We start from the raw sequence: 16829 nt of genomic DNA, 5'->3' as shown, positions 1-16829 counted from the left end.
ATCAAGCGCCAAAAAGGCATTGTATAGTAGGAAATGTAAGTGGGATGGCAAATGGCGTTCTTTACTTCTGATTCTAGCACTTTCCAGTGAGCTGTTGCGTACTGTATCATATTGTAGCTTTTAGGGAAGAAAGGAATGTTGCTTAAGGAAGAACATCACAGTTGTTTTAAAATACAAGTTAGCAGGGTACTGCCTTTGATTCAACTATTTTAAGTCAATGTTTTCTCAAACTAAGTGCTTGCTGTTCCCAGATATGCAAGAGTTAACTTTTACACTTTCCCCCCCCTCCAACACTTCTTGATTGGCTTTGCAGAAATAAAGTTTTAAAATAAACTTTGTTTTATTTTTACAGAACCTGGGTAGGGAGGGGGTGTGTCTGTCTGGCCATATGTCTATCCCTTTCTTGACCAGACAAGGGTACAGTCTTTCTCCCCAGTTTCTTATTTGACTCATTTTTATAAGTGAGGAGGCCGTTGTGCATGCTGGTTGAGGACTGACCAGCTTTCCAGGATATGTGACAGAACCCCACTCTAAACCTGAGAAGTGAGGCGTCTGTACTTCATGGTTTGTGATGCATAGACCTAGAACGACCTTAACTCACATCACTTGACCCATGCTGTGTTTGCGTCTTAACTTGGGCAGCTTTGAATGTTGGATCTCTCCCCAAGAGAGTGAGCAGTTGGTTGCTTACATGGCACAGGTCAACATCTGGGGCAAGATGGGCCTACTATACCCGACAACAAAACCGGCCCCTCGCGCTCGTTACAGGCGCTTCAAATACTTACTGCTCCACGTCAGGGGCACCCACACGTGCTTGTTCCATAGGCGCTTCCGTAGGCACACTGTGCAGTGCTGCAAACAGCCGCGGCTGGAGAAATCCATAGTCCTGGCAGTTTCTTAACGTTTTGGCGGTAGCTGCAGTTAGAATGTAGACTTTTTCTAGATCTATTTTAAAGGTTCAGAAAAAGGGTACTTAATGAGTCTTGCAGCAGGAAACAGATCAGCCACCCAGCCCACGGATGGCCGGGCTGCCCCTCGTTAAAAGGGCAGGATGGTGGAGACTGCCTGGGACCTAAGGAACCCGGATGACTGCAGCTGTTTGAACTTGACTTGATTATTACCACAATTAAGGTCACATGATAACAAACTCCACAGAAGCTGTTAAATATATCATACATATTTACTTCATCTATACAGAATCGAGTAGATAAAATCAGATTCACATTAGTGAAAAATCTCTACAAAATGTCTTTGAAAAGCAAAACAAGACTGCCTCTTAACAATTCGTATCCTCATGAAAGACGTGGGCTGTAAAAATAAAGCAGTGTGTTTAGCACAAACTAGAAGATATCTGCATCATTTTTTCACAGTTATTTCCATCTACAGTCTGAAAGAGGTAGATTTTTCTGCAACACCTGAGAATTGAATTGTGATAGCCAGGTGTGATAAAGGCAGTTGCATACATAACTGAAAAGACTGGTCTGAAGACCAAGTAATGTTCTCCTACAACTCTACGAATGAACTGGTCCGTTACCCAAGACCCAAGTTTCTTCCTGGGTGTCTGCTGCCACTCTTAAATACACCAAGAGCACGTGATGGTGTGACAGATGCAATGTAAGTGAAGTGGACATTTTAACCTTTTCTGGGTCAGCCTAGTAGCGTTACAGTGTTCTAGAATATGGTAGATAACAGGGCGTGCTACAAAGCCACAGTACTGGGCTGGTGAGGTGGTTGCTTTACGAGGGCCTCCTTGGGGGGCGGGGGGTCCCATGTGTTTTTATTCACAGGGTAATGGGTGGGAAGATTCTGAAAGGACACCAAACACATCCCACACAGAATCCATATCCTTGAAATACATGACAGCATCTAGCTAAAAATACACAGTAAGCCAAAAGCAGCAGGCCAAGGACTGAGTCACATGGCTAAGGAAAGCCCTTGAAAATACGCAACAGGCCCAAGGTTTACAATCCTCCACACAGGACAAGCACCACAAAGAAACGAGGCGGCTACGATGGCTGAAGAGCGCTCTGTTGAGAGCCAGACACCCAGCAGAGCTGTTGTGAAATGGGACTGTTAGTCCTCATTTTAAAGTAGTTTTAATTTGCAATATACCTTCATTTCCTCAGGGAAATGAGTCCAATATTTCATTAAGTAGCTGAAGGGGGTATTTATGAGAGGTTATTGGAGGGGAGGGATGTTTGTTTTTGCCTCTGACTCGTTTTGACAAGAGTAATTAATCAGATAACCTACTTTGTGGATTTATTTTCCTCTGCCATCTGGCCCTTGGTTAACATGACCAATGATGGAAGCCTGGTAGTACAGTATCCTCCACTCCAGGTGCTGTTTCCTATCTACTGGACAGTTTTCAATTCTTTCTCAGTTTAGTGTGTGTCAGCAGGATAAAAACCCTTTTATTTAACTGGACGGAGTGGAAATTGTTCAATGCAGTAAGTAATTTAAGAGGTGTCTGTTGGATAGTTTTGCTTGGTGGAATGTGCTATCATAGGTTCCAATAGGACCTTTTAATTTTCATAAAGTATCTCAATGCGAGTTATGCCAGGGACAAATCAGACCTCCTCAGTCTCTCAACTTAGCCATATTGTCGCAAAGAACAAAGGGAATCAGTTGAACTACTTCAGGTGGTGTGCTGGGTTGTGAAAGCTCCCCCTTCCAAGTGTACAGACCTTGGTAATACTGGTGTTTTTCCTTTCTTCAAAACAAGTGACAGTAAGAAAAGTGTGAGAAATAGGCGAAAAGATAAGTAACAGATTCTGACTAAACACTCTGCCACGTTTCCCCAAAGTTAAAGATGTTGGTTCTAGTCCCAACTGGGAAATGAGACCGGTTTTAGTTGGCACTAGTCATAACCAGATTCCCTTTTTTAAAACCTGGAGAAGTTGCTGGGACTTGACAGGTGGACACTGACGATGGCCCAAGGAGGCAGCGGAGAGACTCAGGATTCGTGAAGGCAATGCAGGAACTTGCCCTCATCTTATGACCAGCATGACTGCTGCCTGTAGGGAGCGGAGACGGGCCAAGTGGAAGCGGGCAGCCCCTGCACTCTGCAGTGGAGGCAGGGGCCCAGGCTCACCAGTGGCTCTAACATCCTGAAGCCGAAGCAGAATGGCTTCACTAGGAAGGTCTGAGCCTTCAGCCTGCCCGGTGACCTGCCTGCCTGCACTGCTGCTCCCGACTCACAGCTTCCTGCCTGCCTTCTGCCAAAGCTTGTAGGAACTCAAGGCTTGTGGCCATGTCAGCTTGTCAAATGTAGAAATACCAAGTGGCCTAATTGGAATTGAATATTCTATGCTTCTTTCTGACCCAACAAGAGTTTTATTTTTACTTGGCATTTAAACGGTCTATTAGGGAAAACTAATAATGTTGACTTCTTTTTTTGAATATTATTAATGGGGGCCAGGATCCTGAAGTATTTTCCCATCAAGGGACCATTGTCAGAACAAAGTTCCCTTGTAATGGTCAGTCCTGTCTTGAGTGAAATTTTAATTAGGATAATTCTAGACAAGGAGCAGGGAGGAGGACACGCCATGACCACATGCATTCCAATGAAGGGAACCGAGGCAGATGTGCAACACAGCTGAGGAAAATGCAGAGTAAAACTATCCAAAGGGCTAAGCAGCCTCCTGTACCACAGAAGTCCAGTAGTTCTAAGAAAATACAGATATGGTAGAAAAAGTAAGAAAATCTTCACCACAAAACCAATAGTTAACTACTAACAGAGAAAGTTATACACAAAATAGAGCTCTCCACACAGCAATCACACTTTATCTCAGTCAACTGACTCGATGCCCGTGCCTGCACCCGTGCACCCGGCTTGGGGCATGGGCTCTGGGGGGCACGGGGTGCCGACCAGAGGGTAAGCAGGGTTTGGCTGGGCAGGGGAGCCCGGGGCAGCACAGGGCCGAGGCACCCCCCGCCCAGAGCCCTGCTCCTTCAGGACCTCCACCTTCTCGTTGAGCTCGTTTCTTTCTGTTTGAAGAGCCCTGCACAGCTTCTCTAACCGTTCCAGTTTGATTTGAAAAGCCTTGTATTCTTTATCTCGGACAGTTTTCTGTGAGGGAAAAAAAGGTGGAAGTTTATATAACCTCTGGATAGGAATTCAGTCCCAGACACACAGAAACCTGAGCCGCATCAGCAATGTCTGTTTTCACCCTTCTGAGACACGTTCTGCTGCTTCAGACACCCAGCCCTGGCTAACAACTGCACACAACACCTGTGGCATGGACTACATTTTTGTTCTAGGTTGACAAAATTTAACTCCCTGTTGGGCTTAAAAAATACATAGTTTCACCTTTTCCAATTTCTGGATTGATGAAATACTAAAATTCAAAACCCAATCGCTAACCCTAGCAGATAAACTAGAAAAGCCTACTTAAAACCAGAACTCATATCTACAGACATGTCTTCTACCAGTTTTTAAATGAGAACATTCACACACTGTTTCAGTGCCTGCACTCGCTCAGCTGTGAGGCTGGTGGAGTGCTGGCACCTCTGTGGAGGCCCAGTAGAGGCAGCGGAGGTCCTCCCTGTGCACGGGGGTCTGCACGCCAGCTGCTGTTTTCAGACAGCATCTCCAATCGCAGCGCAGACCTGGCCAGAGGAACGCCAGCGAAGGTTTGGGCAGCCACTGCTGGGGGAGCAAAACCTGGGTGCTTTCCAGTTCCCCCACACAAGCCTGGGCCAAGCAGCAGGGTAGGAGGAAGTGGAGCTCTTGTCTGGGGCACTTTCCAGCCCCCGACTTCTGCCAGACACCCCAGGGTAGCTTAGCTACCACCCTGCCCCTCCCAGTGAGGGGAGGCACCTAACTGCCCACCACACACACACCTTGGTTGTGGGAAACCACCTTACCTCTTCCGCCATCTGCAGAAGCGCCTTGTTGTTATTTTCCCACTTGCTGCGCCAGATTATCGTTTCTTTTTCCAGCTTTTTAATTTTCTTCGTCATCTGTGATTCGACACAATTGCAAGTGTAAATTTGAAGTTCCATCTCTTATCTCTACCCCCACTAGCAAATCCTGCCTTAGAGGGTTAACCAGGGCTGCGCCAGGAACCAGCGGGGTGTCGGAGTTGAGAATGTCTGGGCCATCAGGCCTCTCCACGCTGGATGGAGACTGAGTCTGTGAGCTGTCTGCCCACTAAATTAACTGTCTGGTAGTGGCAGGGTAGGGCCTGCAGCACCGGATGGTTAAGGTACAGTGCCCGCCTTGAGGCAGCATAACTTAAGTACTCCCGTGACCAAAGAAGAGGTAAAGTAGTTCATTCCACTCTGCTCATCCTTATCACCCTCAAGAAAATGGTTCCAAAAATGAGGGGCACCTTCTTAAACCCACGCCCCAAGCACCCAGCTTATGCAAGTTTCCAATGAGGCTTCTCTGTTGTCAGTGCATCCTGTGTTCAAGACCCCTTTGTGCCCTGCTGCCTGTGCCCCAGTTCTCGCCAAGGGCTGGGAAGGAAAGGAGACCAGAGCAAGTGGAGTGGGGCAGACGGGAGGGCGAGCCTGGGAGGTGCCGGGTGAGCGCGGACAGGGGGGTCTCTGGAGGCTGGCTCACAGGAATGGATTACAGGCCAGAGGCTTATCTGCAAGGATAGCCCCCAGCAGTGCTACCATCAACTCTGCCATTGGTGTGCCCAGGTGGGGCCCTGCCTTGGCCACCAGATTGAGGGGATTTATAGAATGAATGTGCTGCTCCCTGAATTCTCCAGATTATTGGGTCTACACCTGCTGGTGGTCATCTGAGCACCGAAACGCTCCATTTCTGAAATGCTCTATGAAGGTTATTTTTTTTTTGAGGACGAAATGGAAAAGTTAAGTATCTCGTCCACAGTCACTTTATCTGAAGCAAGTGGCACTTGCACCCAGGGCACCAGCCCCAGCCACTTTGTAAGCTCTAGAAACAGGCAGAGCTTGGCCACAGAGGGCAGGCCATTCTTTAAAAGTCCCCGTTTTAAGGGGAATGTGGTCAGTAAGGCTAGATAGATACATGTGTGTGTTCTATTTCTCTGATGTCAAGATCTGTCCCCTTAATGCTGGCAGAGAGGTGAAGCGAGCCAAAGCACTGGCTGGCAGGAGATCCTGTGGGAGCATAATTAAAAGAAAAAACACTAGAGGGTAGAAACACCAGTGTAAACGTGTACATCTGTAAGACTCTGAGCATGTGTGGGCCTGGGCCTGGGTATCTTTAAATGATTTGATCTCTGAAGACACAGCCTTTGGGGGGCTGGGGAGACATTTGATGTGCTTAAAACAAAGGACAAGAAACAAAAATGAACACACTTTATTTCTACCATATTTAGTAGAGGAATTCACTTTAAATACTACAGAGTTTTAACAGGCCAGAGACCATTACCTGTGTGGGGGTAAGGGAAGAGGCAAAATGCCCAAACATTGCCCGAGGATGGGAAAGATGGAATGAGAAGAAACCATAAGAATCTGAACTCATCCAAGTAGTGATCATGCTTAGAGCAGCTTCTACCACTCACTCCCTTGTAGAGAAGACTACGAAAAACATGCAAGTACCTTTTCCATTTCCTGGCGGAAGGTGGTAAACAGTTCATTGCTTTTTGCCATGGTTGTCTGGAATTCTTCAAACTTGTCCATATAAAGTGAAAGCTACCAGGAAAAAATATGAAAAGTTCTGAGTTTCAGGTAAACTGTTCACAACCCTGAGACGTTCTAAAAGAATACAAGAGTGCTGAACCTAAGTGACTTACGAGTAAGAGAGACGGGACCGAGAACACATCCAGGCCAGGACGCCTGAGGTGGCGGCGTCCCTAACGTGCCCAAGTGCACAGACTCTGGCCACCTCCAGGTATGTCTGCATTGTACACTCCTTCCCAGTGCTATCCCACCAATCATAGAAACTGAAGGGTATGGTAGAGTTACATCTTGATTAAAGCCGCAATCATTTAATGAATTACCCCCTCATAGATAGACCTGAAAAACTGCTCTCAGGAGAGGAGGATTCTTCTAAAATACATTTCTTAGCTTGGCACTGATGACATCTCTTTCCTCAATGTAAGGAAAATGAGACAGAAGCCAATGAATGTACTGGTTACGGGGGAGCAGGAGAACTCAGCCTATAGTTGAGTGATAAACTAGAAGAGGTGGAAATATCATTTTGTCTTTTTTTTTTTTTTAAGATTTATTTATTTGTGCATACAGAACTGGGGTACAGGCCAGAGGCTCAGGGACAGTGAGACAGAGTGGGGAGCAGAACAGGCCCACTGACAAAGTACACTGCTGACGGGAGCAGCGGGCGGGTCAGGAGAGGTCTGCCACACCATGTGGGTCACCTCTGGGACGGGCGGGGATCAAACTCATGCTGAAGTGGCTTTAGCTTCTCAGTGCTGTGCTTTAACCCGCTGCACCACCAGGGAGGGCTGATTTTGTCTTTTAACTCCTTGAGAATGGTTACTCCAGGTGGGAAGAGAAGGCTGATGAACACCGCCAAGCAGAGTAGTGAAATGTGGAGTTGCCCTTTCTGCCCCAAGAGCAGCTGTTTGGAAGCGGGAGCAGTAGGGCCACGGTGGTTAGGGAAGTTTCATGTGAGTAGCTGAATTTGTTTAGACGGGGTGGGAACTCTTCAGTAACGTCTCCAGTAACGTCATAACTGTTAGGAAAAGGAAAGTCTTTTGCTCAAGATTACAGAATACAGAAAAGCAGGAAAGGTATGAAATATCATCAAGTGCCAAGAAATACCACCAGTGATGTCTTTCCACTTAAAGCACTGCTGTGGTAGCAGCCCAGGACAAGCAGAGGGGCCACGTTACCAGGCGGGACAGAAGCATGGAAAGGAAAATTCTGACTGGGAGGAAGCCTGAATGCAGGGTTGCGAGTGACCACAGGCTGGATGATTGACTGCAAGGTGGCTGCCCCATGTCAGCAGGAAGGCAAAGGCCATCTGAGTAGAAAGGAAGTGGGCCAAGCAGAGGATTCATGAGTGGCCTAGTGAGGGCAGCCAGTAACTGCCTGGGAAGCGACAGGCCTGGAATAGGTAACAAAATTTTAAAATGTAATTTTTCTCAACAGACTGTGATCTTAGTTAACTAAAAATGGGTGAATTGAAAGTATACACATATCATTTCACCTGTCTAAAAAGACCAGGGAAGTTTCCTGCATTTTCTTTGAGGTGGGGATGGCATCTACTAACCCCACTTGCACGCAGAATACTCAGGTTGCAGTAGGATAGACCTAAGGGGTTCTGACTGAAAACCAGGGAGATGACAAAGAAGCCCAGGTCTGGGTGACTTCACAGCTGAAATGAAGAATTTAGACCAGGGCCTCCCTGGTGGCGTAGATCAGGCCATCTCCAGCTACTGCAATGAGAGTTCAATCCCCGGCCAGGGCAGCTGACCCACAGGGTGCAGCAGACCTCTCCGGTCTCTCCACTGCTACCCTCAGCAGTAGATTTCAATAGATCCGCCTATTCTGTACCTCACTCTGTTTCTGGTGAATCCTCTCACCCCTCCCCACCACACCTCAGGCCTACACCTCAGTTCTTCTATGCAAAAAAAAAATTTTTTTAAGAATTTACACCAATTTTTCTCAAACTCTTGCAGGTGCATTTTATCTGGTATCAAGCCAGATAAGGATATTCACTACAAGAAAACTCGGGTTCATCCCTGATAACTATAAATGCAAACACTCTCAGCTAAATACAAGCAAACCAAATGCAATAGCACATTAAACGGGTCTTACACCATGATGGAGAGATTTATCTGTGGGATAGCAAGGGTGGTTCAACACAGGCAAATCAATGAATGTGATATATATCAATAGAAGGCAAAACAAAAATATGAGTCTCTGAATAGAGACAAAGAAAGCCTGACAAAACTGAGCTTCCTTACATGAAAAAGCTCTCAATGAGTTAGGTCCAGGAAAACTGGTCAGAGCAAGGTCAGGACCAAGACAAGGTTCCGCTGCCACCACAGGCAAGGAAAGGAAATAAGAGACATCCAAACTAGAAAGAAGAAGTAAAACTGTCTCTGTGGATGACATGACCTGAGAGAAAACCCTAAGACGCTACCAAAACCCCCACAAAATCACCCATTAGAATAAGCAAATTCAATAAAATTTCAGGATACAAAACCAACAAAGAGCAAGCTGTTCCTATATGCTAACAATGAAATGCCAGCAGAAGAAAGTAAAATAATCAGACTTATAAAAGCATCGAAACCAATACATATTTGGAATACATTTACTCTGAAATGAAAAGCTCTTACAACAAGTACTGTAAGATATGATCTAAGATACTGAAGATGAGTAACCCTGAAATTGGTACGGAACCCTGAGAGCCCAAGAGCCAAAGCAGCCCTGAGACAGCGAGGCTAGAGGCGCCGCACTCCCCCATTGCTAACTAAGCCACAAACCGAAGTTCAGGTATGAACCTGGGATAAGGACACAGGCCAACAGGATTGACACATGCTCAAATAATATTTGACAACAGAACAGGCAAAGGACAGTCTGTTAAATTTTAAGGCCTGCAACCATAAAACTCTTAAAAATAAAGGGACCAATACAAATAGCAATAACACATCAAAGGAAAAAGCTTCTACACGGCAAAGGAAACAACCAACAAAACGAAAAGGCAACCTGTGGAAAAAGAAAATACTTGCAAAGGGCCCTCCCTGTGGTGGAGCAGTGGGTAAGGACGCAGCACTATGCTAGCTGCAGCCACTTCAGGGTGCATTCAACCCAGCCTGGGAGGTGACCCACAGGGTGCGCAGACCTCTCCTGACCTGCCCACTGCTCCCCTCAGCAGTACTGGTACTTTGTCGATCTGCCTGTTCTGCTCCCCACTCTGTCTCTGGTCAATCTGTCACCACACCTGTGCCCCAGTTCTGTATGCATAAATAAGTCTTTAAAAAAGAAAAAGGAAATACCCACAAATGACAGAAAGGCCATTATTGACAACACAAAAGAGAGCACACTGGAGTGGACAGAAGGGAACCCTGGGCAGACTGTTGCGGGAAGGTGAGTTGGTGCCATTTCTGGGAAACAGGTTCCTCAAAAATCCAGAATTGGTGGATAGCAACCCGCTTGTGGGTGTTTACCAAAGGAAATGAGATTGCTAAGTCAAAGAACTACTACACCCCCTTGCTCTCTGCAGCATTAGTTAAAACAGCCAAGAGATGAAAACAGCCCAAATATCTATTGACAGATGAATGCATAAGAAATGGAATATCACTTGGCTGTCAAAAAGAAGGAAATCCTGTCACCTTGGGCCCTGAAGGCATAATGCTAAGTGAAGTAAGGCAGGCAGAGAAAGAAAAATACTCCAAGATTTCACATAGATGTAGAACCTACAACTAGAACTCTTAGAAACACAGAGTAAAGTGGTTGTCAGGGCTGGAATAGGGAGACACTGACCAAAGGGCACAAACTTTCAGTTATGAGTACATTTGGGATCTAATGTGCAGCCTGGTGACCACAGTTAATGCTGTATCCCTCAGGGAAAGCCCCCATTAACACCACCACCAGCACCATTCTCCCGGCCGTGGAACCATATGGTCATAGATGGTGTTTTAGCAGGTTATATGGGCCTTCTTGCTGACGTAGGGGTTAAGTCTCAGCACTATGTCCCCTCAGCATAAGTTGGACCCCTGGCCAGGGCGCTGACCCACACGGTGCAGCGGACCTGTCCTGTCTCCCTGCTGCTCCCCTCAGCAGTGGATTTCAGTGGATCTGCCTGCTCTGCTCCCCACTCTGTCTCTGGTGAATCCTCTCTCACTCTCCCTACCTCTAGTCTACACCCCAGTTCTTTGTGCAAAAAATAGGTTATGTGCTCATACTAAAGATTTTAAGCTAAGTTCTGTGCAACTGCCATTTTGGTTTTGAAGGTCAAAAAAGTCAAGCAGTAATTCCATATAGTTAGTACTACATGGAATGAAAGAAAGTCAAGATTTATCAGTTTTTCTTTGGCTGGAAATGAGCTGACCCATGTGTGAACAGATTGAGAAAGAGAGGAAGTGCCTGGGTGTTGGCAAGAGGTCACTGCAGAGAGCAGGACCAAGGACTCCAGTCTGCCTGAGGGCTCACCAGACCTACTCGGTTTCCTGGGACACAGAACTTGGGGTGGTAAAACCAGGAAAGTTCTAGGCAAATCAGGATGTGTTAGGAAATGAACAAGGAAATGAATGAGGAAAATTCCACACGATCTGGCTCTAGCTGGGAACAAACAAAAGCATCATAGAGGAGATTCAAGGTAGGTAGGAAATGAAGCAGGTTCTTCTACTATCCCCTACAGTCAAGTTACCTGCTGCTTTAGTTGTACTTCTTGCTGTTTCATTTGTTCATATTTGTGCCTCGATTCTGTTGCTTCTTTTAATAACTAGAAAACAGAAACATTCTGGCAAAAAACTAATAGTAATTACAAGTACGAGTATGTCAAATGACCAGATGGTTAGGCTTCACCTCCCACCCGCTGTTCCATCAGGACCATGTCTGCCGATAAAACATCCCAGTAAGTCAATAGCTGATTCCCTACGTCTTCATCTCCCACTCGTCCACACTGGTGATGCACTAATGTTCTTCTACAACTTAGGAAAAGTACCCAGGAGGCCTAATGGTAAGAGTCAAGTTGTTTTAGGTGAAAATAATCAGAACATTAGAAATTTTGACATCAGATGGGTGATTCAAAAGGCCCCTCTATTCAATGAGAGACAGAATGAAGCGGGTGAAAGGGCACATGCTGCAAAGCAGTGTGATCAGGGGCCTGGTTTCAGTTAAAAGGGGGAGAGAAAGGGTGGAAGTTTTCTTTTACACACTTGGGTTTATAGAAAAACTATGAAGATGCCCCATAGCAGCTATGAAATGCAGTCCCCAAAATTCAAAGGTGGATATATAGTTCAAATACACCCTGAAAAGCCCAACCAGCACTCACAGATGTATAATGTGAGCACGTGCATATGTACACGAAGCTTCGACACTTAACTTTGGAGACGACAGCTCTTTCTTCAGCTACCCACGGGATACCCTGCCAGCACATGCTGTAGGACCAGTCTCTGAAAGCTATAATCTCTTTGAACTCAGGACCCACACTCAGTGAGACCTGGCCGCATCATGAGGCGAGGCCCATGCATCTGAGCCTTCCTGCAGGCTTGCCTCGGGGCCTAGGTTACTGGCATCATGCTGAACAGGCCTCATTATCATAAAATTTTCAATGGGGGGGGCTGTTAAATGCCTAAATTGCATGTGTTAAATACACATGCCCAGTGAGAATCCATTGCATTCACAATTATTGACAGGCAATACAATCTGAATCTGAGCCTATGCTTTGGGGAACAATGCTGATTAGGGAATCAACATCCTGTGAAGACCTTAGCAGGAGAATGTAGCCGAGTAAGCAGAATAGTTGCCCTACTTTCAAGTTACTTGTTTGAGTACAAAATGTTACAGTATATAGGAGACCCATGTTTGGTAAGCTTGGTATTGACATGAATTTGCCAAATTTAATGTGCTAAATCCTGGTGCAGCTCTTGAACCCTGTGCCCAGTACCTAGGAAGTGCAGTAAGTACTGTAAGCATAGAAAAGTCAAATGAGTGATGAGGTGTTTTCGGGAACTTGTTCTCTCCCGTGCATCGTCTGTATATAAAGTTACACAGAAAGAAAAGCAAAGTGTTTTCTAGCATCTCAATGTTGAGCAAAAAAAACCAATGAGCAGGACCCAGGTGGACTTTAGATGGAGACTAAGTCTGACTGGTGTCAATGCTGTGAGACACGCTGCGATAGTCAATGAAGCAACTTACAAACTCTCTCTCTCTCTGATGCTTTTCGTCGGCTTCTTTTATCAGCTGTGTCGTCTGCTGAAGCTTGGCATCCACAAGCTGCTGCTGCAGTTCCTTGTGCTTGAACACTTTATCAATATGCTGTGGAGGAAGTAAAGTTTCTGCCATCACATAATGAAAACAACAAGGGACCCGACCCTTACTTCTCAACATCCTTCCCTTGGCACAGCTGCCACAGGCCCCTTGGCCCGGCCTGCAGTCATGCAGCAACTCAGCCCGCCTCCCGTGTTCTCCTACCCCTCTCCCTGCCCTAATTCAGGAGCAGGGGGCATCAAATGCCTTTACAGCTGCATGTGCTTGCTGCTTCTGCCCTATGAAGTCTCAAGAAATCATGGAAAAGATGGGTAAGGAGAGCAAGCTGCAGCCCACACACACACAGTTCCCTAGGCAGAAGCCAGCGCAGTGCTTACACTCTCTGAGGCTTTGGTACCTTGGGACATGTTAAGACATTTGATGAGAGATCCATATATCCACATGAAATTGTTAAGGGGTTATTCACATGTAATAGTCACCAGCCCATTCCTTCCCAGATGCAGAAATTGCTACCTCTCAGTCACAATACCTCATGTGAGAGGAAAGAATGCTTGTTGGTACTAGGTAGTCTAAGTTTAAGCGCAATAGAAGGCCTCTCTTTACCTGAAATAACTTGAGCATTACTGTGCCCTAACCAAAGGATACCTGATAATATTCAAATACAACTTACAAGTTATGTAATTCAAGCATCTGATTTTCCAATTTCCCAGATCTATGATAAGGCAGACTCATTAAACAACAAAGGAAAATCGAGGCTTTATAATCTAATAAAAAAATTACTTTCTGGGACAAAAAAGGTTTCGGTAAACTCACTCTTCAGAAATAAAAACAGAGAAGGAATCTTTCTGTTCATAAAATGGATGGACTATATTTAGATCTATCAAATAACTGTTTAAAGAAGAGCCAATAAAAAAGTTGAACAATGACTATATTGTTAATTTTTCAGGCGTGAAAATGGTATCATGTATGCTTATCTCTTTGAAGTACCCACTCAATTATCTCCTAATGAAATAATATGGCACCTTGAATTTGCTTCAAAATAACCCAGGGGGAGGGGATGGGAATATAAATGAAACCATGGCTTCATCTGCTAAAGCTAGTGATGTGAGCCCTCTCCTGCTGAACACACCTTTCCATAATGGAAGGGAAAAGGAAAAAAAGAGCAAAATGTAGAGTGATATCAAAATCTTAAAAGTTTTTACACTTCACAACACAGGTTGCAGAGATGTCTTTGTGAACTCATCTCTAGCAGCAAGGAAAACAAACAATGCGGTTGCATCAAACTAAATGCTTCTGCAGAGAAAGACCCTGTCACTAACACAGGCACCCTAAGGAATGGGAGAAAATGTGTCCACACCATCCGACCAACAAGGTTGTGATAGCAAAGATCCATAAAGCGCTCATATTACACAACAGAAAGAAAACAACCCAATCAAAAAATGGGCTGCAGTGCTAACAAGGCACTTTCCAAAGAAGAAACGCAGCTAGTCAGCAGGCGCATGAAATATGCTCTTCACCACTAGTTAGAGAACTGCAAATGTAACCATGAGATGCTGCCTCACACCTGTGAGAACAGCATGTCTTGAAAAGCCCAGAAACAACAAGCGCTGGTGAGGATGCAGAGAAAATGCAACACACGCTGCTGGGAATGTGGACTGGTCCAGCCCTTTGGAAAAGGGCAGGCAGGTTTCCCAGAAGATGAACTGGGGTCTCCCACTTGGGCCAGCAGTCCCATTGCTGGAGACCTACTGGGAGCTGGGGAGATGCAAACGCTAACTGGAGGGAAGACACACTCCTGGGCGCCTCACAGCACTGTTTACCAGAGCCAAGCACAGGACCCACACAAATCTGACACATGGATCGGGACGACGTGGTGCGTGCACACAAGGGAACATGTGGCTATAAAGATGTTAAACTCTTGCCATTTGCAGCAACATGGCTAGAACTAGGGGATGCTGCTGCTAGGCAAAATGAATCAGAAGGAGAAAGACAAATACTGGATGGTGTCACTTACATGTGGAATATAGAGGAACACAACAAAGGCTTGGTAAAGGCAAACAGATAACAAACCCTAAAAATATGGCTGTAGAACTGAGGCTACCAGAGGGGAGAGAGAACAGAGTGGGAGGGAGCACAATATACTGGTGGAGGACTAGGGGTGTTTTGGCGGTGGGGTATGGTGTGGTGACAACACCCGAAGGCTGTGGCCTACACCTCCCAGAGCCACAATGCTGTAAACCAAGATTACCGCAATTAAAAAAAGATTTTGATGGGCTATATGTAACACTCCAAAGTTTGCATTAAAAATTGGATAAAGCAACCCACAGAGATGCCACAATTAAAAAAAAACAACATTTAATCTGTATAAAGATAGAACACACACAGAAAGACCATCTCTTACTGCCTTAGAGGGCGGGGATGATGCCACGCTGGCCACTCAGGTGTGACAGCAAGGACCTCTCACGCAGGTCACCACCGGTCTGCTTTCTCCTCTAGACACCACCGCTCAACTTCTGCACTAGCTGGCAGGAGTCTTAGGTGGAGCCAGTGACCAAGTTCAGCAGCCATGGATCCTTCCAGTAAGCTATTTCAATGGGTGTATGTGTGAGTGATGAAGAAGAAAGTTCTTTTTCTCTCCCCAAACAGCCTTAAACCCTCATTTAAAAAGAAAGAGAAAGCAGAAACGTGCGGAGCAGCAGCAGGGCCAGGACGCTCGCCGTAGTGGCGGAAGCATTCACCCCTCGCTAGTCTGGCTAAGGGGCCTCTGTGTGCTGGAAGTGCAGTCTTCCAGCGTCCCGTGGAAGGCAAGCAGCATGTAAGAGGCTGCCACGAGACTGTGCCTCAGCCCAGACCCGTCGAGTGCTGACCCAAGCGTCCTTCCAGGCGAGCCCACTTCCACTCTTCAGCACAAAGTCCCAGGCAGCCCATGGCCTGGAGCGGCGAATAGCTCCTGCCAGGAACGAGACCTGTCGGAACACAAACCTCCTCTCGCAGAGCGTACTGCTCAATGAGCTTCTTCAACTTCTCCCCCAGCTCGATGTTTTCCTGGCGGAGTTTGGCGTTGTGGACATCGTGCTGCCCCAGCTGCGCCTGGATCTCATTTAGAGTAATCTGGAAGTGTGCGGTTGCTTCTTTACGTCTTTCTTCCTCCTCCCGTGCCTGCTGCATATTTTCTTCCTTAGTGTCCAAAACAATTTCTGTTAATGGCACAGACCTGTAGATAAGATGCTCACCAAAGCTGCTACAATGTGGGTTCATTTGCTGCTGCCTTGCAGGGTTGCTTCTGAGCTATATATAATTCTCTGCATTTATAACCAGAAGGCTCACTTTAAAGCCAGCTATTCCTAAGTAGAGCAATCAGAAAGCTGCGAACGGCCCTGCTATTAAACAAGGGCTACGTGACCATCTCTGCGTTACCACACAGAGCCAAGCCAGACGCCTGGCCAGAAGTCAGCTCCTCCACATGAAATTCCCAAAGACCCTCTTGGCTGGTTAACAAGGGTCATCTTTTTTCTTTTTTTTGCACAGAAGAACTGGGGTGTAAGCCAGAGGTGTGGGCGGGGGTGAGCGGATTCACCAGAGACAGAGAAGGGAGCAGAACAGGAAGATCGACTGAAACATACTGTTGAGGGGAGCAGCAGGGAGACAGGACAGGTTTGTTGCACCATGTGGGTCACTCCTTGGCTGGGGACTGAACTCAGGCCATGGTGGTGCTAGTGCTGAGTCTTAACACCAGGCAAGGGGCTGGAGCGGGGGTCATCTTAAATGAATCTGACAAGAAAACTCTCTGTGCAGCTTCCTCTCTGGACCATACCTCCTACTCCCTGGAAGTGACTTTCAACTCTTACTAGGATAGGAGTGGTGATAAAAGATCTTCACAGGGCCCTCCCTGGTGGCGCAGCGGGGTAAAGCACTGCACTAAGAAACTAAAGAGCCGCTTCCGCATGAGTTCGATTCCCGCCTGCCCCGGAGGTGACCACATGGCGTGGCAG

At 46.4% G+C, this 16829-nt stretch overlaps 1 protein-coding gene across 4 annotated transcripts in view; it reads right to left on the bottom strand.

The window, feature by feature from the left end:
* Positions 1 to 58: 58 nt before the first annotated feature.
* TXLNG (taxilin gamma) overlaps positions 59 to 16829 on the bottom strand; it is a 41644-nt gene continuing 24873 nt past the window's right edge. For 3 of the 4 annotated variants that reach the window (XM_004690074.2, XM_012730318.1, XM_012730316.1), the window contains 6 exons: positions 15820 to 16014; positions 12766 to 12885; positions 11273 to 11347; positions 6535 to 6627; positions 4867 to 4962; positions 955 to 4069 (listed from right to left, as the gene is read on the bottom strand). In XM_004690074.2, the coding sequence (XP_004690131.1) occupies positions 3788 to 4069; positions 4867 to 4962; positions 6535 to 6627; positions 11273 to 11347; positions 12766 to 12885; positions 15820 to 16014 (861 nt within the window). In that variant the 3' untranslated portion in view covers positions 955 to 3787. The other variant, XM_012730317.1, reaches the window with a different exon arrangement.

Source organism: Condylura cristata, unplaced genomic scaffold (genome assembly GCF_000260355.1).
Source record: "Condylura cristata isolate star-nosed mole 26May11 unplaced genomic scaffold, ConCri1.0 scaffold00027, whole genome shotgun sequence".
Taxonomy (NCBI): Eukaryota; Metazoa; Chordata; class Mammalia; order Eulipotyphla; family Talpidae; genus Condylura; species Condylura cristata.
The sequence above is the reverse complement of the archived record's forward strand: the minus strand, read 5'-3'. Positions and strand labels throughout refer to the sequence as shown.